This window comes from Pleurodeles waltl, chromosome 4_1 (assembly GCF_031143425.1).
Source record: "Pleurodeles waltl isolate 20211129_DDA chromosome 4_1, aPleWal1.hap1.20221129, whole genome shotgun sequence".
Lineage (NCBI taxonomy): Eukaryota > Metazoa > Chordata > Amphibia > Caudata > Salamandridae > Pleurodeles > Pleurodeles waltl.
In genome coordinates, this window is record NC_090442.1 from 857,495,068 (window position 1) to 857,519,498 (window position 24,431).

General features: G+C 46.4%; 1 protein-coding gene across 2 annotated transcripts in view; it reads left to right on the forward strand.

The window, feature by feature from the left end:
* Positions 1-24,431, forward strand: part of CEP290 (centrosomal protein 290) — a 1,276,764-nt gene that overhangs the window by 824,536 nt on the left and 427,797 nt on the right. For both annotated transcript variants that reach the window (XM_069229617.1, XM_069229618.1), the window contains 2 exons: positions 2,369-2,494; positions 24,016-24,161. In XM_069229617.1, coding sequence (XP_069085718.1) covers positions 2,369-2,494; positions 24,016-24,161 — 272 coding nt within the window. The remainder of the gene's footprint in view (positions 1-2,368; positions 2,495-24,015; positions 24,162-24,431) is intronic.

Here is a 24,431-nt window from a genome sequence, read left to right on the forward strand (position 1 = left end):
CACTACACACCGGGCCAGCTTCCTACAGCGACTCCACCGTCTGGACCCAAAAAGAGCATTGTCATTCTACTTTGACCGCAAGAAAGAGTCCTAGGTGGACGACCAGCTCTTCATTGGGTATTTTGAAGCAAAGAAAGGTTGGGCGTACAGAAACAAACCATTTAGTGCTGGGTCTTTATAAAAAATTGCTACACATTGGCCAAAAAGCAGCCTCCTGAGGGCTTAAGGCCCCATTCCACCAGAGGTACAGCTGTTACCACTGCATTAGCATGTGGAGTCCCAGTCCTGGACATCTGCCAGGCAGCAATGGGGGCATACCTGTTCACATTTAGCAAACGCTACTGCCTGGGCATTAGGGGGTCCAGGCATAGGCGTTTCGCTTGCTCAGTCCTGCAGGACTTTCTTGTCTATTACATGTCTGCAGCCCACCCCTGGGAACAGTATTGCTTGGGTATCTATTCAAAGGTAAGGAATCTGCAGCTAGATGTCTCTATCAAATGAACAAGCTACTTACTTTTGGTAGTGCATTATCTGGTAGTGTCGCGCCGCACCGCGCGGCGCGAGCCGAGAGCTCGACTTCTGCCGGGCGTTCGGCTCGGGCCGCGCACCGCGTTATTAAGACGCGGCGCGCCCCCAGCCTCTCCTGCGCGTTTCGAGGCCCCAGATTTGCTTGGGGCCTCGTTCTTCCTTCTGCCTTTCACTGTCCCAGGGGTCTCTGAACCCTCTTACCTGTTTTTCTTCGTTTCTTTGTCCTTTCTTCTTTTTTGCAGTCTGTTGTGTGCCTTTCTTTATGTTTTTTCCTCCTTCCCAGATTCCTGTGCTTTCCCAGCATTCCTTGTTCCCTATTCTCTATGGTTCCTCTACTATTCTGTTCTATGTATTATTTCCCTATCTAAGATGGTGTCCTTTTACTTCCTGTGGGTCACTTCCTGTTTTTTGGTATATAAGGGCTGTGTTTTTCCTCTTTCTTTGCGCTGCAACACTTTCTGCTCAGTTAGTGTCTTCGCTCCTGATTTCCTTGCCTTTTGGTTTTGGATTCAGCATTCTGCGTTTTCTGATTTTTGCTCCTTTTGGATTCCTGTTTGTTTGTTCTTGTTTTTCTCCAGGAGTCTTCCTGTTTGGAGGTTTTTTCCCCTTTTTAAGGGGTTTTTTCCCTCTGGCGCTACTTTCTGAAGGGCACGGTCTGTTCTTGGTGTCTCCATTGCCTACACCACCGTGGCTACCAGAAAGAGTCGCCCCTTTTTGGGCCAAAGCCGAACATTGAAGATTCACGCCACCAGATCTGCAAATTCCAGGCGCAAGCAGCACGTGAGTCGTGACAGGTAGAGACAATATCTAGCCGGAGATTTCTTGCTTACCCACCCATCCTCCTTGCTCTGCAGACAGATATTGAGGGTAAGGGATAATCCCTTTCAGGGTGGAAACACTAGTGTCACACTTTATGGCTCTGAGCCCCTAGCGTGAAAAGTCATGAAAAAAGTAACTGACACCCATGTGCCAAGGTGGTGCCTATATAGGTGACTGTGTCGCCACTTCTGGCATCGACAACGCCACGCAGTACTGACCAACGCCACCTGATGGCGCACAAGGGTACTGCTCACGCAGAAACCTTCCGAATACAGTCTGATGCCTGGGAAATTCAAAGGTAAGAAATCTGCCGATAGATATTGGTCCAGATGTACAAAAATTCAATTTTGCCTTTTTTTAGATGGTGACTTGGAATCACTATTAGAAAATTGGTAATAACAATTGGCTAGTTTTGCATTTCATAAATAGCGATTTCTTATTAAGAAATTGCTATTTAAGAAATGCAAAACCAGGGATGGCAATGGGCAACCAATCCCCCCCCCCCCCGGGTGTGCCCTAAAATAAGGGTGCACCTCTAGAGCAAACATATGCCTAGGGGGCATGTGTGTGCTGTATTGCAATTAAAACAAAAAGCACCTGTTTACTCCCGTCTTCAAGTCAGTGGTAATAGCACCTAGTTACAACCGACTTCAAGTCAGTGGTAAATGCCCAAGTCGCATTTAGGAAATGCTTTTGTTCGTCAGAATAGGAATCGCAAATAGGAAATCTCTATTTACGATTTCCTATTCTGGGAACTGCAAATTGGGATTTCTACACGGTAGAAATCACAGTTTGCGATTTCTTAAAGGCCTTTGTACACAAGAAAAGGCCGTCTTGCATTTCTTAATGGCCCGAAATACCGATTCGGACCGTTAAGAAATGCAAAAGAGCTTTATACATCTCGCCCATTGTCTCTACCAGATAAAGCATTACTGAAGGTAAGTAACTTGTTCAATAACACACAAGGCAATTGCTGAGAAAAATCTTTTATTTTGTAAAAAAAAAAATGCATTCTTTTTAGGGCAAGGTTCATGCAGACAACAAGCAGAATCTTGTGGATGAACTTCAGAAAAAAATTAAAAGGTTAGAAACAGAAATGGAAAAGAAAACAGAAGATACAGAAAGAAAATCTGCAAGAGAAGACAAGGTATGTGTCTTCATTTTTAACACTGGGTAAAATATTACCTAAATATCTTCCAAATGTGTCACATGTAGTAGTGTTGCACAAGGCAAAAAGAGCAAGTTTTTTTTGTTTTTGTACCTTTTTTTTAAAAACCTGTCTGCAGTTTCTGGTAATATCTATGCATGTGCATTGAAGCGTTTTGCCAATAATGGATCTCTTTTGCAAATTAACTATTTTCAAAATATTTTTGTTTATGATTTGTAGGGAGCTGGGTGCTGATTACAGTACACCCCTCCCACTTTGTGCCTGGCTTTTAGATACAACTTCGACTGAAGTGCACTTGGTTCCTGCTAACCAGGTCCCCTGTGCCAGTGTCCCTTTCCTAAAACAAGACACATGGTCACTTGATCCCCAAGTGAATAGGCCCTTCAGTCCCCTGGTACCTTGGGCATGAATACTGAAGAGAGCCCCTCAGAGCTGCAGCACAACTTGTGCCACTCTGAGGGATCCCGCACCAACTGGCAAGGTGCTCCCAAAATTGAAAATACAACATGGCACACAGCCTGTATGCCATGTCCTCTAAACACTGCATGCAGTATATGTAAATCGATCCTTTAGCAGGCCTTACAGCCCTAAGTAGGGTGCATTATATTACATGTGAGAGCTTTTCTGCAGGAGCAGATATGTCCCTGCCACATCTGTGGAGATTCTTCAGAAAACTTTCTAAACAGCACTGGGGCTCTCCCCTGTGGGAACTGTTCTCAGGAAAGTGCAGGGATAGACTCCTGGCAGTGAATGAGGCAGATGCAAGGTCCTATAACCTAATGAAGACTACAGTGATTGAGGGCTTTGGGCTTACTCCTGAAGAGTACATGATCAAATTCAGGGCTACTCGAAAAACCCAGAGTCAATCTTGGGTTGATTTTGTGGACTTATCAGTAAAGACACAAGGTGGCTGGTTAAAAGGTAACGATGTGCATGATTATGAAGGGCTTTACAATTTAGTAATGAAAGCGCATGTGTTGAGTAATAGTGTGCAGGTAAAGCTACATCAGTACCTGGTAGACCACCTAGGTCCACTTTCTCCTCAAAAAATGGGGAAGAAGGCATACCACTGTGTCAAAACAAGGGTGACCAAAACTTCCACTGGTCAGGGAGACCACAAAAAGGAGGTCAAAATGTCCCACCTAGTGAAAGAGGGTAACCAAAACAAGGACAAAAACAAGGAGTCTTCTAAGGGCCCCGAGAAACCTGAACAGTAGAATGGGCCTCAAGACTCTTCCCAGCCCAAGGGTGGGTACAAGAGTAAAATAATTGGGATCCCAAAAAGGCTTGGTGCTATACCTGCAAAAGCAGTGGACACCAAACCAGAGAACCTAATTGTCCTAGCAAAAAGGATTCCTCTAGTTCACCTGCATTAAATGCGGATTCCAGATTCCAAGTAGGTCATGACCATGTCAGTTAGCCTACTGAGGCATCTTTAGTCTCAGAGCGTGTAGTGGATGTAGCTGCCCTGGCTGTCTGTCCCAGTCATCTGGAGCAGTACAGACAACAGCCTCATATAAATGGGATTCAAGTTGAAGCACTGCGAGATACAGGTGCTAATGTTACCATGGTGACAGAGCAACTAGTGTCCTCAGAACAGTATCTGACTGGTGAGATATATACAGTCCTCAACGCTGATAATCAGACTAAAGTGCATCCCATGGTGATGATATCCTTAGAATGGGGAGGTGTACCTGGCCAGAAGAAGGTGGTGGTATCTCCTTCAATCCCTGTGCAATGTCTACTAGGAAATGATCTGGATTCCTCAGCATGGGCTGAGGTAGAAAAAAAAAACCTATCCAACTATGCTGGGTGTCCCCGAACGGGTCTGTGTTAAAACCAGGGTGAAAAAGTAGAGTTGGAGTCTGTAATAGTGGCACAAGCTACAAAGAGGAAAGGCAACAAGTCTGGGAAGACAGCTTCCATACAGACACCAGACCAGGTGCCCTCTTCTCAGGGAGAAGACCTGACAGGCTCAGAGGGAACTGAGCCTCAGGAGCTTGGGCCTTACATGGCAGAGCTCCTGGGACCAGGGGGCACCCTGTAGGGAGGATCAGTGCCAGGGACAGAGGACCTGTCCCACTTTTGAAGTCCTGAGGCAGCGAGATGCTGATCAGGAAAAGGGAGATATCAGTGGCTCCCACAGGGACCTATTGGGAGGAGGGACTCCTATTCACTGAGGCTAGAGACCCCAGACCTGGTGCCACTAGGAGAATGGTAGTGCCTCAGCAATTTAGAGAGTTTCTCCTCACTTTGGCCCATGATATCCTCCTAGCTGGGCATCTTGGCCAGGCCCAGACATGGAGTAGGCTGGTAAACCACTTCTACTGGCCCGATATGTCGCAAAAGGTGAACAAGTTTTGTAGCTCATGTGCCACCTGCTTCTAGTAATTGGGGTTCCCTTTGAAAGGGTATGGATTAGCATTGTCAGTCCCCTTGACCCTCCAACAGCATGAGGGAACATATTTATACTGGTTGTAGTGGATCATGCAACCAGGTACCCTGAAGCAATTAGTCTCAGTGCTACTACTGCCGCTGCAGTAGCTAGGGCCCTCAATGGTATATTCACAAGAGGAGGCTTTCCAAAGGTGGTGGTGTCCGACAGAGGTACAAAGTTCATGTCTGGCTACCTAAAACACATGTGAGCTGATTGTGGTGCGACCTATAAGTTCACTACCCCCCATCCTCCACAAACAACTGGCCTTGTTGAGAGATTCAGCACAACATTGAAAGGTGTGATTGGTGGACTCCCTAAAGAACTCAGAAGTTGATGGGATGTCTTACTTCCATGCCTGGTTTTCACTTACAAGGAGGTGCCACAGAAAGAAGTAGGTTTTTCCCCCTTTGAACTTCTGTTTGGGCATCCTGTAAGGGAACCACTTTGTCTTGTGAAGGAGGGATGGAAGAGACCTCTCCGAGAACCTAAACAGGATATAATGGACTATGTGCTTGGCCTTCATTCCAGAATGGCTGCATACATGGAGAAAGCATCTAAAATCCTTGAGGCCAGCCAGTAACTCCAGAAACTCTGCTATGACCAAAAAGCTGCACTGATGGAGTTCCAATTAGGACAGAAGGTATGGGTTTGGAGACATGTAGCTCCTAGGCCCTCCAGGACAAATGGAGTGGTCCCTGCCCCATACTGGACAGGAAAGGGGAAGTCACCTGCCTTGTGGACTTTGGCTCTTGCAAGAGCCCCACAATGGCTATACGTGAAACCCTATCATGACAGGGCTTAGATGACCATGCTCATGGTCACTGATGAGGGACAAAAAGCAGAGAGTGAACCTCTACCTAATCTCCTCTCCAGTAATCCAAAAGATGGCTCATTAGAGGGAGTGGTCTTTTCAGACATGCTCACTGGCCAACAGCAGGCTGAGTGTTAGCAAATCTTACAGCAGTATGCTGAGCTCTTCTCCTTGACCCTTGGCCAGACTACCTGGTGCACACATGATGTGGACACTGGGAACAGCTTACCTGTCAAAATAACTTCACAGACAGTCTGACTAGGTCAAGGAGAGCATCAAAGCTGAGGTCGGCAAGGTGCTGGAATTGAAAATCATTGAGCACTCTGAAAGTCCCCGGGCCAGCCGGGATCTGATCAGTGGATCTGATAGAGACATCTAGCCGTGAATTCCTTAATTTAGCATCTTCCCCAGGCGCCAGCCTGGATCAGGAAACGTTTTCCCCATAGTACATCTGCGTGTCAATAGAGGACGTTGTGCGGCTCCTTGCTGACCTCGTCCGCCAGATGTGATGTCAATGTAGTCCATATAACTCTGATGCCAATGCACTGACGTCAGTTCCTTCTTTTCCACGCTTGCAATGCAGATACGGAGACAGTTGTTCTGGAGGTTTTTTTTGGCCTCTTTTGACGTTTTTGTCATAGTGTGCTTCTTATGTCTTCAGGGTTTAAACCCTGTGGGTCCTGTGGACAGCAGATGTTGGCTACGGATCCCCATTCAGTGTGCATGTGGTGCCTGGGTGAGCACCATGACGCAGAGGACTGCAGCTCCTGTCATCAACTTTGGCCGAAGGCTGTACGTGAGCGTTGGATCAAGCTTCTCGCAGCATGAATGGTCGAGTCTTGGTCTTTCCGTTGCCTGAAGTTTCCTTCTCGGGCTGTCATCCATTCACTGGGCCATTCGTGGGGTTGCTCTTGTGGATTCCGATCTCCGCCAACGCCCAAAGATAAGTCTCATAGATGATTGAAGCCTCTGCATTTACCGACCTCACCGCATTCGACCTCCCGTCATCCCTCAGACAAGGAGACAATGTCAGAATCTGCTCCACATCTTCCTCCCTTTCCGGGAGATGGGGCAACTCTAGTCCAGATGCATGCATCTTATTCTTCCCTGCACGCCATCTTTGGTCAGCGACCTCCTTCTGGAGTGCTTGTTGGTCTCAAGGAGGTGCGCAGTGCCCATGCCAGCAGGTTCACCCTCGGCTTCAGTTAGGCTTTCAGCATCCTTTGACGTGACTACTGCAACGCCAGTGCACAGCCTTTCAGGGTGCCCACCTTTGGTGCAGACATCTGATCAGCCGATTCTGACACCTTCACTGGCGGCTCCGATAGAAGTCGACTCTCCCTTGAGGCGTCACCTTCTCGACGCCGATCGACATCAGTGTACCAGGCTGGCCTGGTGTGTAGTATTGTAGTACCTATGGTACTTACACCTTATCCCCTGTCCAGTTAAGTATAGGCAGTGTCTAGAAGCCAGGCTCTCTATAGGTAGCTGTGGATGAGCAGCCAAGGCTTATCTGGGAGACATGCGAAGGTCATGCAATACCACTGTAGTTACACAGTACTCACACACATGAAAGAAAATACTCAGTGTTACAAAAATAAAGGTACTTTATTTTGGTTACACAAATACCAAAAATACCATAGAGACTATACTCCCTTAGATGGTAAGTAATACACAAATGATATACACTACTATGCAGAAATAGGCATAAAAACAGTTAGAAAACAGAGCAATTAGTGAAAATCTCAATAGTTAGAAATGGGCCTAGGGAGGAACACAAACTATATTCTAAGAAAGTGGAATGCGAAAGTCAGTCTTCCACCTAGGCTAGTGTAGTGTGTAGAGAGGGGAGCTGGGAGTACTAGCAAACCCCAAAGGTAAGTACCACAACCCACCCCAGTGACCACGAAAGCAGGAGTAAATCACAGTAATTTTCCTAGAACACACACAGAAACGAGAAGAAGAATTATGCAAAAACCAGAAGAAACTGCAAGACAACAATAGTGGATTCCTGGACAAGAAGACCTGTGGAAGACGGGGACCAAGTCCAAGAAGCACAGAAGAGTCCAGGAAGAGCAGGAGTCCCTGCTAACCCAGATGAAGGTGCAATAGGAGAACCACCGGTGAAGAACAACAGTCAGCACTGCACCCAAGAAGACGAAGTCGGGTTCCTGGAAGGTGCCAATGATGTCCCACACCGGATGGAGGATTGCAGTCAGGTTTGCGTCGTCGGAGTCCGCCAACAAGCCTTGGCACACGCAAAGCTCGCAGTTAGCGGAAAATGGCACAGCCCAGCACCAGGAAGGACCAGGTGGAGTCTACCCAGGAGGGGGAGTTAGAGGGAGTCCTCAGCAACTCAGAGAGCCCACAGAAGACCAGGCAGCGCACACAGGAGTCCCACAGCATGTGGACAAGGACGTTGCAAAAGAGGCCCACGCAGCACTACGACAAAGGCTCCCATGCTGCTGGAGAACAACTCAGGAAGCTGTGCGTCGCAGGGTGAGAGTGCAGGGGGCCGGAGCTACAAGATGGTTTATGCAAGGAGGGCACTAAATGTGCCCTTCAAAGCATTTCCAGCGGTTCTGGGAGGCTACCTCTCCCATGCCTGTAACCCCTATTTCCAAAGGGAAATGCTTTGTTTTGCCTTCATGGGCTCAAGCTGCTTGAGCAACAAGAGGGCAGAAACCGGTCTTTGAGGTGGCAGCAGCTGGGCTGCCTGGAAAGCCTCAGAAGGCTGGTATGGCAGTAATGGGGGTTCACTGTGGAGCCCCCAGAGTGCATGGGATTGTACAACCAATACTAGAATCAGTATTGGGGTACAATTCCCAGGTGTTAGACACCTTACATGGCCATATTCGGGGTTACCATTGTGAAGCTGGACATATAGGTATTGACCTATGTCCAGTGCATGCGAGAAAAGGAGTCCCCGCACTCACGAAGTTCGAGAAAATGGTTCTGGATGACGTGGGGGCATCTCTGCTAGTGCCGTCACACACAGTTACTTCGCACCCAGCCTTCAGGGTTGGAAGGCCTGGATATAGGTGACTTATAAGTGATCTGCTGCAGTAAAATGGCTGTGAAAGGGTGCATGCACTGTTTCACGCAGGCTACCATGGCACCCCATGGGTGGCAAACGTAATGCTGCAGGCCATAGGGATCCCCAGGAACCCCAATGCACTGGGTACCTAAGTACCATATACTAGGGACTTATAAGGGGTGACCAGTATGCCAATTTGGGATGAAATACTGGGTTACCAGTATACAGTGACCAAATTTAAAGGGGACAGAGAGCATAAGCACACAATTTCTGGTTAGCAGGATCCCCAGTGACACAGTGAAACACACTGACAAACAGGTCAAAAATCATAAGCACTGGGGTCCTGGTTAGCAGGATCCTAGTGACATAGTCAAACACACTGACAAAAATGGGGGTAACCATGCTAGAAAGAGGCTACTTTCTGACACCTGTCCACTACACATTGCATGCAATATAGGTAAGTCACCCCTCTGACAGGTCTTTCAACCCTAAGACAGGGTGCACTATACTTCATGTGTGGGCAGAGATCCATGATCAGTGTGCCCCTACTGTGTCCTTGCCAAACCTGGGATATAGTAAGTGAACAGAGCAACCATTTTAATACATGTGTTGAACACTAGTCAGTACACGTTTCACAGATGCCTGATGGCTACTTTGAACCCTGGATTGTTTGGTATCAGACAACCCAGAATGGTGAGTCCAGTCTGGTACCACCATTGGATTTATTCTAAAATGTACCCAGAGGTCACCTTAGAGGTGCCCCCTGCAAAAGCTAACTACCCTGTCATGGTTGCTGGACGGTCACAGCCAGCCTTCCATTACCAGACAAGATTCTGGAACCCTGGGGTGACTGATCCTGGTCTCTGGGACCCAGAACAAAGCCCTTCCTGGGTGGAGGTGTAAACACCCCCTCTCTCAGGAATGTGCACTGCCCTGCTATCAAGCTTCAAAGGGCTTACCGCCCTTTAAACTCAACTCCCCAAGCCTGCTGCTAGCAGTCGATGGCTGCCCCTATTGCAATCCCCTACTTTTGGCTGGAGCAATGGTGGGAAAACACACAAAGACCAGGAGGATGGTCCATCCCAGCTTGCACCACTCCTAAGGTGTTGCATGCGAGGTGACCCCTCCATTTCATTTTCCTTCATCTTGCATGGAAGAAAAATAGCCAGTGAGGCGTAGGGAAGTGACCCCTGCCCACAGGAAGTGGTCACTTAGTTGGTGTAGCCACCTTAACGTAGACAGGTCATTGGTCACTACTAGGTACTCTCCTAAATGCCCACTAAATACAATATTTAGTGGACATCCCTAGACCAGAGATTCAGATTCTGAGAACAAAAGAAGACCAGCAACAAAGAAGACCCAAGGCTCGAGAACTGACGTCCTGCTGCACCAAGAAAAGGCGCCAAACCCTGCCTGCTGCACCCAGGACTCAACAATCACTGCTAAAGGGTTTCTTGGACACTGGACGGACTCTACAAACCCTCAGAGGACCTCCACACTTTGAAAATCTACTCCACTCCTGATGGGCATTATCAGTTTACTGTTGTGCCCTCTGGAATAGAGAATTCTCCTGCCATCTTCCAAAGGTTGGTGAACAAAGTCCTTGCTGGGTTGGAAGACTTAGGTGCAGCATATCTAGTCGATATTGCTGTATTTAGCCCTACCTGGCAGGATCACCTGATCCACCTGGGGAAGGTCCTTGAAGTCCGACAAAGGCAGGCCTCACTATCACAGCAAGAAAATGCCAGATAGGGCAGGGACAGGTTGTATACTTGGTAGGTGGAGGCCAAGTTCAACCACTGCAGCCTTCGCTGTTGTTTGGTCCCTGATAAAGTTGGGGCCATACTTGTTTGGCTCTCACTTCCTTGTTCAAACTTACCACAGGCCTCTCAGATGGTGTATGCAGATGAAAGGTGAAAATCTCAAACTGTTAAGGTGGTATATCCCCCAACAGGGAATGGACTTCACAGTGGATCGTAGACCTGGGACAGACAATGCCAATGCAGATGGTCTTTCAAGATTCTTCCACTTAGAAAATGAAGACTCTGTAGGGGAAAGTTAGTTTCATCCTCTTTCGTTTGGGTGGGAGTCATGTAGGAAAGCATCCTTTTTGCCATGGTTAGCCCTCACTTTTTGCCAGGTTTCTGATGTGGCTCTGTCTGTTAGTGCATGGGGTCCCTGCTAATCAAGTGCACTGGCTCCTTGCCAGTCAGGTCCCCAGTGCAAGATTTGCTTCCCCAAAACTGCACAGTTGTTTTGTACAATTAGCAAACTCTTTAGCTACAACTGTAAGCCTCTGGTAAATGGTACCCCTCGAATCTAGGGCACTAAAGAAGGTCACTGAGGGATGCAGCACTAATTGTGCCACCCTCAGGGACCCCTCAACAACTTGCATGCATGCAATATATGTAAGTCACCCTCTAGTAGGCCTTACAGCCCTAAGGCAGGGTGCATTACATTACATGTGAGGCATATCTACATGAGCAGATATGTCTCCCCTATGTCTTTGTAGATTTTCAGACATAGTAAGTGAACAGTGAAGCTATTTTAAATACATGTGCTGGACACCAGTCACAACGAGTTTCCCAGCTACGTGACGGCTTCTCTGAATCCTGGGATGTTTGGTATCAAACATGTCAGAATAATAAACCCTCAGTGACCCCAGTGATGGACTTATTAATAAATGCACACGGAGGGGCCCTTAGAGGTGCCCCCTGAAAGCCTACCAGTTACTAGCGTGTTGACTGACTGGTCCTGACCAGTTCAACCACCAACGCTGCGTTTCTAGCCCCCCAAAGTGAGAGGCAGTGCTCTAAAAGGGCCTAAGACAAAGGCCTGCTCTGGGAAGAGGTGTGACCTCCTCTCCTTGGACATTCGAGGGCGGGGAGCTTCAAAGGCCTTGTCGCTTTTGTAATGTGACCCAGGTCTCTGCAGATGGTGGAGATGACCAAGCCCCTTCTCCTGACCCCACTTTTGGCAGCAGCACAGTTGGGAAAATTAGTTAATTTAGGAGGAGTGCCAACTTCATGCCAGTCCCACCCCTAAGGTGGCTGAGCTGAAGTGGACTTCACTTTTAAACTTCCTCCATTTTACTTGGAAGGAATTAGGCTACTAGGGTTAGGGTTATGCTCACTTCCCATTAGAAGTTGTCATAAGGGTGTAGTCACCTTCTAGGTGGTCAGCTCTGTAACACCCCTAAATTGAATATCTAGGTGGCACCCCTGAACTCTAGAAATCAGATTGCAACAATCTAAGAAGACCAGGATAAAGAAGAGTTGCATCCAGAGACAAGGAAAAGAAGAATCAACTGACCTGGAACCAGCCCGTCCAGCCTTCCTGCTGACCTTGAAGGATCCAGCACAAGAAGTCAACTTATCCAGCCTTCAATGAAGACTCAAGTCTCCCATGGGCAGCGGACCTGCTCTGCAAGAAGAAATTGCAAAGAAAAGACAGCAATTGCTCGAACCTGGAAATCCAACACCAGAAGTGGCCACTGCACCCGACGTCCACGATCCGCAGTGAAGCCAATCAAATGGTGCTAACGCGGGTCCACAGCTGCCCAGAGTCGAAGTCCAGTGTGATTTCCCCCATCTTGGACTCTCCTAAGATGCCTGCAGCCTCTGCACACAAACCCCCTCTCACACAGGTTTGCGGAGAGAGAAAATCCAACAACTCCAGCAACCACTGCACCAGTGATCACTGACCCCAGCTAAGGTGGGTCACCGGTGCCATCGACGTGCCTAGGCTCCCAAGAACTCGAGTCCACCATGGGTCCACCCCTGCTGGATTCCCCAACAATGCCTGCAGCCTCAACACACAGGACCCCCTAACCGCAATTGCTCCCAGACCTGAAAGCCCGATGCCTAAAGGCACCCCTGCATCCCTCACCCCTGGGCACAGGAAAAGAGGACCAAAGGTGCACCTATGTCCCTGAGCACCCCAGGTCTACTACCTACCTGCTTGTTGTCCCTGACTGCCTTCCTAGCCAGAGCCTGCAGTCTGTCTTCACGAGAACCAAACTCCCTTAGGAAACTATTGGGCACCCAATGCCTTACTGCACCTCTGCATCCAACCGCCACAGTGTCGCCTAGTGTGACCTGTTGGTGTGGTGCCCAGAACTTACTTTAACTCCCTGAGATTAGCTACGTAAGTCGTTTTTAACCTTTTGGTTGCTGAACATTGTTTTCCTCCTTAGGATAACATTGAGAGAACTCAGAAAATTGCACTGTGTTTATTTCTGAAACTGCAAACCTTTTATATTTAAAAGTTCACTTACCTGATTACGAAGTTCTTGGGTTTGGAACATACATAAAAATAATTATTTGTTTCTAAATTGTTCTCTGATCTATACTTTGATTGTGTGTCTCATTTATTGCCTCTGTGAGTACAACAAATGCTTAGCACTACCCTCTGATACGCCTAACTGCTCGCCCACATTACAACAAATAGAGCATTAGTCCTATCTACTTTTGCCTTTGCAATACGAATGGCGATCCACTGGACTCTCCACACAGTGTACTTCATTTTAGTGCACTATATAGAGAGCCAGCTTCCTACTGCAGATTTACAGTAGGAGGTGAATAAGATCAGTGACAATTTTAGGTCAAATATTAGTGTGTTTCATGATTGTGGAATGCCCATCACACAGCTTCAGACTGAAGTGAGGATCCTTGAGGAAATGTATTCCTATAGTTGGACAACTGGCTGGTCAAGGCAGGATCCCCTTCTCTGGACGCAGAGAATCTTTAGGGTACTGTGAGACTTATTCACAACCTGGAATTCTCTGTTAACTACCAGAGGTCTCTCCTCATCCCTTGTCAGAACCTAAGCTTCATCTGTGCAGTACTATTCACAAACTACTTATGAGCTTTTCCTCTCAGAGTATTGTGATATTGTGGATATTAATCTAATGTTTTCAAGTCAGGCTCTTATTTTGATTTTTCAGGTTTTTTGCCTATTGGAGTTGATGGCCTCTTGCACCCTGCTGATACGACATACCAAATGGTTAATGAGAGCCCTTTAGTGGTGTCTAAGTAGGCAGTGGTCACACACCAATATTCTTTCATGTCTTCACAGACCCCCGTTAGTGGATGTGCTGCTACAAATTTATAGTGTGTCATTCCTCCAGATCAGACGAAGATTCTGGATGCCCAAGGAGACCCCTGCACCCGCAGCCCCCTGGCCTTGGGAAATCCAACTGGCAGTCCAGCAACCTCCAGCGGGTGCCTCTCCTGCTTGTCCAGCCTATGGTTTTCCGGAACTGACCCCTTGGACCCAGCCTGCAGCATCCTTTGTGACCCCCCGGCACCCCCTATTGAAAAGCATTGGGCGCACAGCCCTGTGTTTGCACCCTGCACCCGGCCGCCCCTTTGCAGCTGAGGGTGTGTTTGGTGCTGACCTGTGCCTCCTCCTCCGCCCCATCCCCCCGTGCTGACCTAAACCCACTGAGGTCTGTGTCCTAGAACCGGGGGTACTTACCTGCAATCTGCTTTCTACCGAGCACCACAAGTCCTCATAGAACTCCATTGAAAACCTGACGCCAACTTTGACCTCTGCACCCAGCTGGCCCCGTGTTGCTGGTGGTCCATCTGTGGGGTCAGCCTAAACTTTGACTTGTGGACATCCTAAGCCCTGAAGACTGGAATCGTAAGTTGTGTACTTACCTGCTAACTGTGCTGACACTTTTCCACCCCAGAACTCTATTGACTCTGATGAAAAATTGCACGAATGTCAACTTTTGAAATTGAAAAGTGTTACTTATTTGTAATCTGCTTTATCTGCAAAAAGCAAACAAAGTACATTTGATACAAATGCTTAATATCTATTTACAACTGTTCCTACTTGCAACAAAGATCTTCTGGTTCTAGTAATAAAGTAACAAAATATATTTTTGCTATGTAAAACAATTGGCCTGGAGTCAGTCATTGAGTGTGTGCCTCATTTCCTGACTGTGTGTGTACAACAAATGCTTTGCACTACCCTCTGATAAGTCTAACTGCTCAACCACACCACCACAAAAGAAAGCATTAGTATTATCTACTTTAGCCTCTGTTTAGCCTCTGGGGAACCCCTGAACTCTGTGCACGCTATACCTCATTTTGATATAGTATATACAGAGCCAGCTTCCTACATCAATTTCTTGCTCAAAAAGGAGAAATTCAAATTGCTTACTCTAGCTCAGGTCTTGTCTTAGACCAAGGAGACTGGATGGTAGCATTGGACTTGCAGGATGCATATTTCTATTACACCATCCTGCCTGCCCACTTTTCAGTCTTCCGCTACCTCGACGACTGGCTGTTGAAGGCTCCTTCGTCCAAGGCTGTCTTCGCCCACTTTCAAGCTATGGTGAATCTCCTGCATTCTCTAGGTTTCACTATACACATGCCAAAGTCACACCTGATTCCCTGTCAGACGCTCCCTTTCATCAGACTTGTTCTAGACACAGTGCAGTTTGAGGCCTATCCTCCCGAGCAGCGAGTCCATCATGATATTCAGGTTATGATTCTGATATTTCAGCCTCTATCCTGGATTTCGAAAAGACAGACTCTGAGAATGGTGGGCCGCATAGCCTGCTTCATCCTGTTAGCAAAACATGCCAGATGGCATATGAGGGCTCTGCAGTGGGACTTGAAGTAACATCAAGGGAATCTCTCGAACACAGTTTAGATCTCGGCGGGAACCGCAAAAGATCTGCATTGGTGGTTAGTGAACAGCGATGTTGCAGTAGTGACAGATGTGTCACTTCTGGAATAGGGCGGCCATCTGGGAGAGGTGGAGATCAAAGGTTGCTGGCCTCTGGCAGAATCCAGACTCCATATCAACTTACTGGAGCTCCGGGCTATCCGACTAGCATTAAAGGCATTTCTTCCAGTTGTCAAATGGAAGTTAGTGCATGTGTTCACGGACACCACCACCGTAATGTGGTACTGCAACAAGCAGGACGGTGTGGGGTTGTGGATTCTTTGTCAGGAGGCCTTGCATCTCTGGCCATTGTTGGAACAGCAGGGCACAACCCTGGTGGTTTAACATCTGGCAGGTTCTCTGAATGCCAGGGCGGGCAAACTCAGCCGTCGATGTCTAGCGGATTACGAGTGGCATCTCCATCTGGAGCAAGGTCTCATACTGTAGCGCAGAGAGCCTTGGTTAGATCTGTTTGCCTCTGAAGAGAACACGCAATGTCAGCAGTATTGCCTGTTGGAGTTTCCAAAGCGGCACTCACTCAGCGATGCTTTTCATCACGAGTGAAGCTCAGGCCTCTTTTACATCTTTCTACCCATACCACTTCTGCTCAGAGTTTTCAAGATCAGGAAAGACCGGATGCAAGTAATCCTGGTGGCTCTAGACTGGGCACAGAGAGGCTAGTATCCCGAGCCTCTGAAAATGAGCATGGATCCTCCGAACAGGCTGCCCCTTTGGGAGGATCTTCTGTTGCAACAGGGGAAGGTTCTCCACCCCAACCTATCAACTCTGCGCCTTCATGCATGGAGATTGAGAGGCAGCAGTTGACAGCCTTTGACCTTCCTCCTGAAGTCTGTAAAGTTATTCTGGCAGCCAGGTGTGCCTGCCTTTGGAAACTCTTTGTATATTATTGTACAGAAAGATCTATTGATCCTTTTTCTGCTACTCTCTCTGATATTCATATATATTCACATATGCTCCCTTCTACGCCCTTTGTCTTTCCTCAGTGGGACTTAAATCTAGTTCTCACTTTTCTCATGTGTGCTCCCTTCGAGCTAATGCACAACTTTCCTCTCTGGCTGCTTAGCATCAATACAGCCTTCTTAGTGGCAATAACATCTGCCGAGAGGGTGAGTGAGATGCAGGCTCTTTCATCCATACCTCCGTATCTCACCATGTTTTTGGACAAAGTAGTGCTTCGCACTTGTGCCTTTTTCCTCCCTAAGGTGACGACCCCATTTTACCTGGATCCGAACATCACCCTGCCCACCTTCTTTGCTCCCCTGCATCCCCCTAAGGAAGAGGAATGACTCCATCGACTGGACCCAAAAAGAGCGTTATTGTTCTACCTTGATCCCACAAAAAAGTTCCGGGTGGATGACCAACTCTTTGTGGGGTACGTGGGAGCGCAGAAAGGTCGGGCGGGGCAGAAACAATCCATTTATTTTGTGCTGGGTCATTCTCTGCATACAAATCTGCTATGCTTTGGCCTAGACATATACTTGAAAAGAGGGAACCCTGTAACCCTATCCTGCCCTGGGTCAACCAATAATCATAAACACAAAAGAACGGCAGGTAGGGACAAATACACTTATTGATTTAAGAGAACAGTGCTCAATCCTGGTCTCTAGGGTCAATTTATTTCCCTTGTTTATTTCAATTATTCTAAAAAAAGGGGTCAGCTGTGGTTATTCAGTGAACATTCTATAACAAAAATATATACATAACATAAAAATATACATAACAACACACACAATTATGACAAATGATCAAATCCTGGAGTATTGACGGTGTAAAAAAAGGAGGGTTATGCCCCACATATTTTCTTTACATTGTGGTCACTAACGTGAAATTAAAGTTGTAATCCACTGGCAATGCAATGGTCGTGGGCCTTTGCTGCACCTAGCTGTCAAATACCTATATATTTCTTTCCACATGTATTGTGTAGTGCATATCACGTTTCTTAATTATAGTACATTAATTTGCAAGCCCACAAACTTGCAGGAGATAATTGAAATAAACAAGGGAAATAAATTGACCCAAGAGACCAGGATTGAGCACTGTTCTCTTAAATCAATAAGTGTATTTGTCCCTACCTGCCATTCTTTTGTGTTTATGCTTTGGCCTAGAAACAGCCTCCTGATCGCTTGAGGGCTTATTTAATCAGGGGCAAGGTTGCTACCACTGCGTTAGCAAGTGGTGTACCTGTCCTAGACATCTGTCAGGCTACAACGTGGGCATCTCTGCACATCTTTGCCAAATATTACAGCCTGGACAGTCAGGTCCGCAGAGATGGACACGTTACCTGTTCGATCCCATAGGACTTTTTAGTTTGAGGACAGTTTGTCCGCAGCCCACTGCCAGGAGGTTATGGCTTGGGTATCTATTCTAAAGGTAAGGAATCTGCCACTAGAAGTCTCTACCAGATGAACAAGTTACTTACCTTCGGTTATGCATTATCTGGTAGAGGTTCTATCTAGCTGCAGATTCCTTACACCCAAACATGCCTACCCGCACTGCAGACTCATTTCCTAGGTTTAAGGATTGTCCCTTTCAGGGCCCTAGTTTTTAGCACAGACAAAATGGTTGGTTCCTTCCATGGCTCTGCGCTTCTGGCGAGTAAGTTTGTGCAAAAGTACTGACATACGCGTGCCAGGGTGGTGCCTTTATAGGTGACTGCGACGTCACAGATGGCTCCAACGGCGGCATGCGGATCCGAACAGGGCCACCCGATGGCAAGTGCAAGGGTATTGCTCAACAAAAGTTTTGGATTCCAAGCTGACGCTTGGAAATTCTAAAGGTAAGGAATCCGTTGCTAGATAGTCTCTACCAGATAATATATTACCGAAGGTAAGTCACTTGTTCGTTATTTTAACAAATTGGTGTCCGATTTCTTCATTGAGCGTGTGTCTCACTTAGTGTTCGAGTGTGTGCCTTACATGATTGCCACTACCTTCTGATATACCTAACTGCTCAACCACACTACCCAAAAAGAAAGCATTTGGGATGTCATGTGTGCCTCTCTTATACTTCAGGGTGAGGACAGACTGGTAGGGATGGGGCCAAGTCAGTTGTCGTCTCTGTCGTCTCTGCAGGGCTTTCAGGTCAGCAGTCCTTGTTTCAGGTTGCAGGAATCTGATTTCCTGGGTTCTGTTGTACCCCTAAATACTGAATTTAGGGGGGTGTTTAGGTCAGGAGGGCAGTAGCCAATGGTTACTGTCCTGGAGGGTGGCTACACCCCCTTTGTGCCTCCTCCCCGAGGGGAGGGGGGCACATTGCTAATCCTATTGGGGGAATCCTCCAATCTCAAGATGGAGGATTTCTAAAGGCAGGGGTCACCTCAGCTCAGGACACCTTAGGGGCTGTCCTGACTGGTGGGTGACTCCTCCTTGTTTTTCTCATTATCCGCTCCTGCCTTGCCGCCAAAAGCGGGGGCAGTGGCCAGAGGGGCAGGCATCTCCACTAGCTGGGATGCCCTGGGGTGCTGTAACAAAAGGCATGAGCCTTTGAGGCTAACCGCCAGGTGTTACAGTTCCTGGGGGGGAGGTGAGAAGCACCTCCACCCAGTACAGGCTTTGTTCCTGGCCACAGAGTGACAAAGGCACTCTTCCCCATGTGGCCAGCAACTCCTCTGGTTGTGGCAGGCTGGCAGAAACTGGTCAGCCTAGCAGTAGGAGCCAGACTGGTATTCAGGGGGCATCTCTAAGATGCCCTCTGGGTGCTTTTTACAATAAATTCCACACTGGCATCAGTGTGCATTTATTGTGCTGAGAAGTTTGATACCAAACTTCCAAGATTTCAGTGTAGTTGTTATGGAACTGTGGACTTCGTATTTGACAAACTCCCAGACCATTTACTCTTTATGACTACCCTGCACTTACAATGTCTAAGGTTTGGCTTAGACACGGTAGGGGCATAGTGCTTATGCACATATGCCCTCACCTGTGGTATAGTGCACCCTGCCTTAGGGCTGTAAGACCTGCTAGAGGGGTGTCTTACCTATGCCACAGGCAGTGTGAGGTGGGCATGGCCCTCTGAGGGAAGTGCCATGTCGACTTAGTCATTTTCTCCCCACTAGCACACACAAGCTGTGAGGCAGTGTGCATGTGCTGAGTGAGGGGTCCCTAGGGCGGCATAATACATGCTGCAGCCCTTAGAGACCTTCCCTGGCATCAGGGCCCTTGGTACCAGGGGTACCATTTACAAGGGACTTACCAGGGTGCCAGGGCTGTGCCAATTGTGGGAATAGGGAAAGAACACTGGTGCTGGGGCCTGGTTAGCAGGGTCCCAGCACACTTTCAATCATAACTGGCATCAGCAAAAGGCAAAAGGTCAGGTGGTAACCATGCCAAGGAGGCATTTCCTTATACAGGTCATATATATTTTCTTTACTCTGAAGAAGAGCTTGTTCTCAAGAGTTGATTACCATTTTGATATATACCTTGCTTTAAGTGGAGAATCTTTTGTATGCTTGATGTGCATATATATATATATATATATATATATATATATATACACTCTGCAGGGATTGCTCAGCTAGTAAATTATTACACCCTCATTTGAGGGGCCGAGTTCCAATCTCTGAGGTGTTATTCTTTTAACTATGATAATATAAATTCATTAGATTTAATATTTCTTTTAGGGAACTTTTGATATTTATAACTCCATGGGTGTCTCTGTATAAAACCTCTTGTTTTCCCTTGTTTGATACTTTGGAGTGTCCATTATAATTTTATATATATAGTATTTGTGTGACCTTACTCTTCATTTCTGAGCTAATCTTGTTCATCAATGGCATGATGTTCCATTGATGGGATTGTACTGCACTAAGGTTGTATGTCTCAAACTTCCTTCTTGTATTCTCAAGTAAGATGGTGTGTAGCCTACATTAATAGTCTATGTGGGTTTCTACTTCTGGCTCTGGTACTTGCTTTACTAAGTGATATGTGGTACTACTTATTGTTGCTAGTAAAAGTTCTGTCCTTTTGCATGAGACCAGACTGTTATCATCTTCTGAGCCTTAAGAAATGTATGTGTTTTGTCTGAAGTCTCCATCATATAGTCATTTCAGTTTTGTTAGCTATTCTTCACCTTCCTGTAGACACTTGTTGGTTTCGCCATGTTCTTTGAACTTTTTGGTTTTGTATTTCTTAAGATTATGTCATGCTAGCAATGGTCTCCATTTGGGCATAATCTCTTGAGTCGATTCCGTTCACTCTGTTTTACAGAATGCTATTCTATTTCTAAATCTTTAGGGGTTGTTATGACACTTTTGCGTTAGTGCTAAGATTTCCTTCTTTTTTGAAGAACTTTATCCTCTAATGGTGTGCTTTTCATCTTTGAGGAGATGTTCATATACATTTGTACATGAGGGAGTAGGTGTTTCTCATATAAATTCTGGTTTTGAACTGTCTCCTAATTTTTGTGGAAGACGTTAATTACCGTATTCAATGGTTGTTGTTCATAGGGGGCAATTGTTTCCATCATTCAACTTGCTCTAGTTGTCTCTAGTTTGGTTCCCCCTTTGTGGGGTCTTTGTCCCTAGTCGGAATATACAAATTGATTTTGTTCTATTAATCGGTCAGATTCTATTGGGTATAGAAATCATTAACTTTTAGTTTTAAGTGCGAAATACCAATTTTTTGGGCCTTCTGTAGGTGGATTTTTATTAATTATTGAGGGTCCACGTTCTAACCTTGTTTTCTCTATGCTAACAAGGTTTCTTTCACATATTTACTGTCTTCAACATTATGCTAGTATTTCTCTGGTGTTACTCAGACAAATTGCATTACTCTGACAGCTTGGATAATGATTGCTTTTTTAAGTTGTAGGATGCCTACCATAGCTTCCATCCTGTTAAGTCAGCATTATATGGCTGATTGCTCTGCTTTATTTTTCTTTATATATTATATTTTCTATTCTTGTTACATAGGCATTTATTTATTTACTCCTATGAGCATTATATATTTATGATGGGTATCCTAGAGGTATTCATGTTATCTCTAGTTACTTTTCCTAGAGGAAAGACTGGTTCTATACCAATAGTCGATATTGTTGTCTTCGACTTCTTTCTAATAAAGCATTCTTTAGGCTTTCTTCATAAAAGATGGACCTTTTTCTGTGTTTTTTTTTTTACAGAAAAGGTCTGGATTGGATGAGACTTCCTCTGGCAAAGAGGTATTTCTCAGTGGTATAGCCTGTAGATCTTGGTTCCACAAGTACCAAACATGCATGGATTTGGGTCCCGCTATGAGAGCAAATAGTTTTATATTTATATTGCTGGCTGGCATCTGACACACAGTTGCCCTACTGTCATGGGTAAAGTTACACCCATGCTTTTCAGTGTCTTTATGACTTTTCTTGCTGTGGTCCTTTCCACAGTATTTTTGGAGTGGAGTATGTTATTGCTCGCCTAGATTCTTATGAAGATCATGTCTATTTCTCTTGTTATAAACCGTTTTTTTTTTCTTCTAGTTAGAGACTTTTAATGGAATCAGTTGGCAGACCCGCCTCCGGGGAAGGTATGACTTTGATATCTGATTCTAAAGTAAGGAATCTGTAGTGAGATGCCTCTATCAGATGAATTGGTTACTTACCTTTGGTAATGCATTATCTGGTAGAGACAAGATCTAGCCGCAGATTCCATAAAGATCCCCCTCACTTTGCAAACTGAATTCTTTTTTGTTGAAAAACATTCCATGGTGGAATTTAATATCCTGAATTGAGATTTTCATGATTATGTGACACAAAGGTGTCTTTTGATTTAGCACACTGTTAAAATAGGCAGTTTCTGTATGGGGCTCCACGTTTTTGGTGTGGAAAATAGTCATGAAAGAAACTGACGTGGTTGAGTCAGCGAGGGAGTTATATAGGATCCGTAAACTTCACATCCGGTGGACTGCGTCAATACGGAGTCACGCAACACCCTCTTCTGATGTGCATATGTGCTGGGGAGAAAATTTTCCGGATCCAGTCTGTTGTATGGGGAAGGATTCTAAAGTAAGGAATCTGTAGCTAGATCCTGTTTCTACCAGATAATACATTACCAAAGGTAAGTAACTTGTTTGTCAAAGCAGAATCCTCTCAAAGCATATCAAAAATCAAATCAAATAAAAAGAAAATTATAAAGCATGCTACTCACCCGTGAGGGTCTCAAGGTGCTGCAGGGTGGGGGGTAGAGAAAGAGGGTGGGAGCTGCCGTTTGACTGTTCGAAGAGCCATGTCTTGATGTGCTTTCGGAAAGACATGAGGTCCTGGTTCTTGCGGAGGTTGGTGGGGAGGGAGTTCAGGTTTGGGGTGCGAGGTAGGAGAAGGACCTGCCTCCTGAGGTCGTGCGTTGGATGCGAGGAACTAGGGCGAGGTCGGCGGAGGTGGCGGGTGGGAATGTGGAAGTTAACTCTTTCGTTGAGGTAGGCTGGTCCAGTGTTGTGGAGGGATTTGTGTGCGTGGATGAGGACTTTGAAGATGACCCTTTTGTCGATAAGAAGCCAGTGGAGGGATCTGAGGTGGGCGGAGATGTGTTCATGGTGTGGGAGGTTCAGAATGAGGCGTGAGGCTGCGTTTTGGATCCTCTGGAGTATCTGCTGAAACTTGACTGTGGTTCCAGCGTAGAGGGCGTTTTCATAGTCTAGCCTGCTGCTAATGAGTGCCTGGGTAACAGTCTTTCTAGTTTCTATGGGTATCAGTTTGAAGGTTTTTCGTAGTATGTGGAGGGTGTTGAAGCAGGAGGCGGTGATCGAGTTGATTTGCTTGGTCATGGAGGGAGAAGAATCTAAGATGGCACCGAGGTTGCGTGCGTGGGTGGCCGGTGTTGGAGGTGGTCCTAGGGTGGTGGGCCCCCAGGAGTCGTCCCATATTGTTTTGTTGGGGCCGAAGATGATGATTTCGGTCTTGTTGGAGTTTAGTTTGAGGTGGCTTGCTGTCATCCAGTTGGTGGTGTCTAGGAGTCCAGCGTGGAGGTTGGTCTTGGCGGTGGTGGGCTCCCTGATGAGGGAGATGACGAGCTGGGTGTCGTCTGCATAGGATATGATGGTGATTCCAGCATATGAGTTTTGGGAGGCTTCTTGCTGCGAAGTAGTCTGTTTTCCTTTTTAAGAACAGGCTATTACAAAGAGCGTCGAGCTCTGAGAGAAGATTACAGCACAGCAAACTCCTCCTGTTACCAAGCACGCAGTTTCCGTTTGTTTGTTTTAGATAGCCACAGATTGCTTTTTCTATGGCGAGGCAACGCCAGAGGAGGACGACTGAAATAAAAACAGATGTAAATATTTGCCACAAATAGATTATCGAATGTGTTATTGTCTTTTGGATGACTTAGTAATAAAGCATCATAGCCTAATTAAACAAACCGCGTACGCTCAGTTGTCTTTCTGAAAGTAATTTTGTGAATGAGCGTGCTGCTAGGATCTCATGTCAGTCTTTTCTTAAATACACGTAAACTATGACCGGTCTTAAGACGTCTGCCTTCTTTCATGTCTGGCATGTTGCTCGGGGTTGTTGCTGTGGTGATCAATTGCGTGATTTGTTTTACTTTGCAGAGCCCAAAAGAAGAAATTATTAGATGGGAAGAAAGTAAGAAGTGGCAAACCAAGGTTGAGGGATTGCGAAATAAAGTGAAGGAAAAGGAGAAGGAATTTGACTCCTTAACAAAGCAGTTCAGCACCTTGAAGGAACTATATACCAGGTGAGGGTGTTTTTCTTCAGCAAAGGTAGTCGTCCAGGTTGGTTTGTGGGCGACAAGTAACGCTTTTTTGTTTTTAAAATAAATGCCTGAATACACATTGGCTGTTTTGAAACCTTGACTGTGCATGCTGGTGAAAAAGATGAAATAGTTTTTTTTATTTGGTCCCTCTCCTTATCCCCGAAATGCTTACTCAAGATTCAAACCTGTGACGTACGTTCTACTACGTTCTATGCTCCGCTGCACACAGCACTGGAATTGGAAAACATTTGA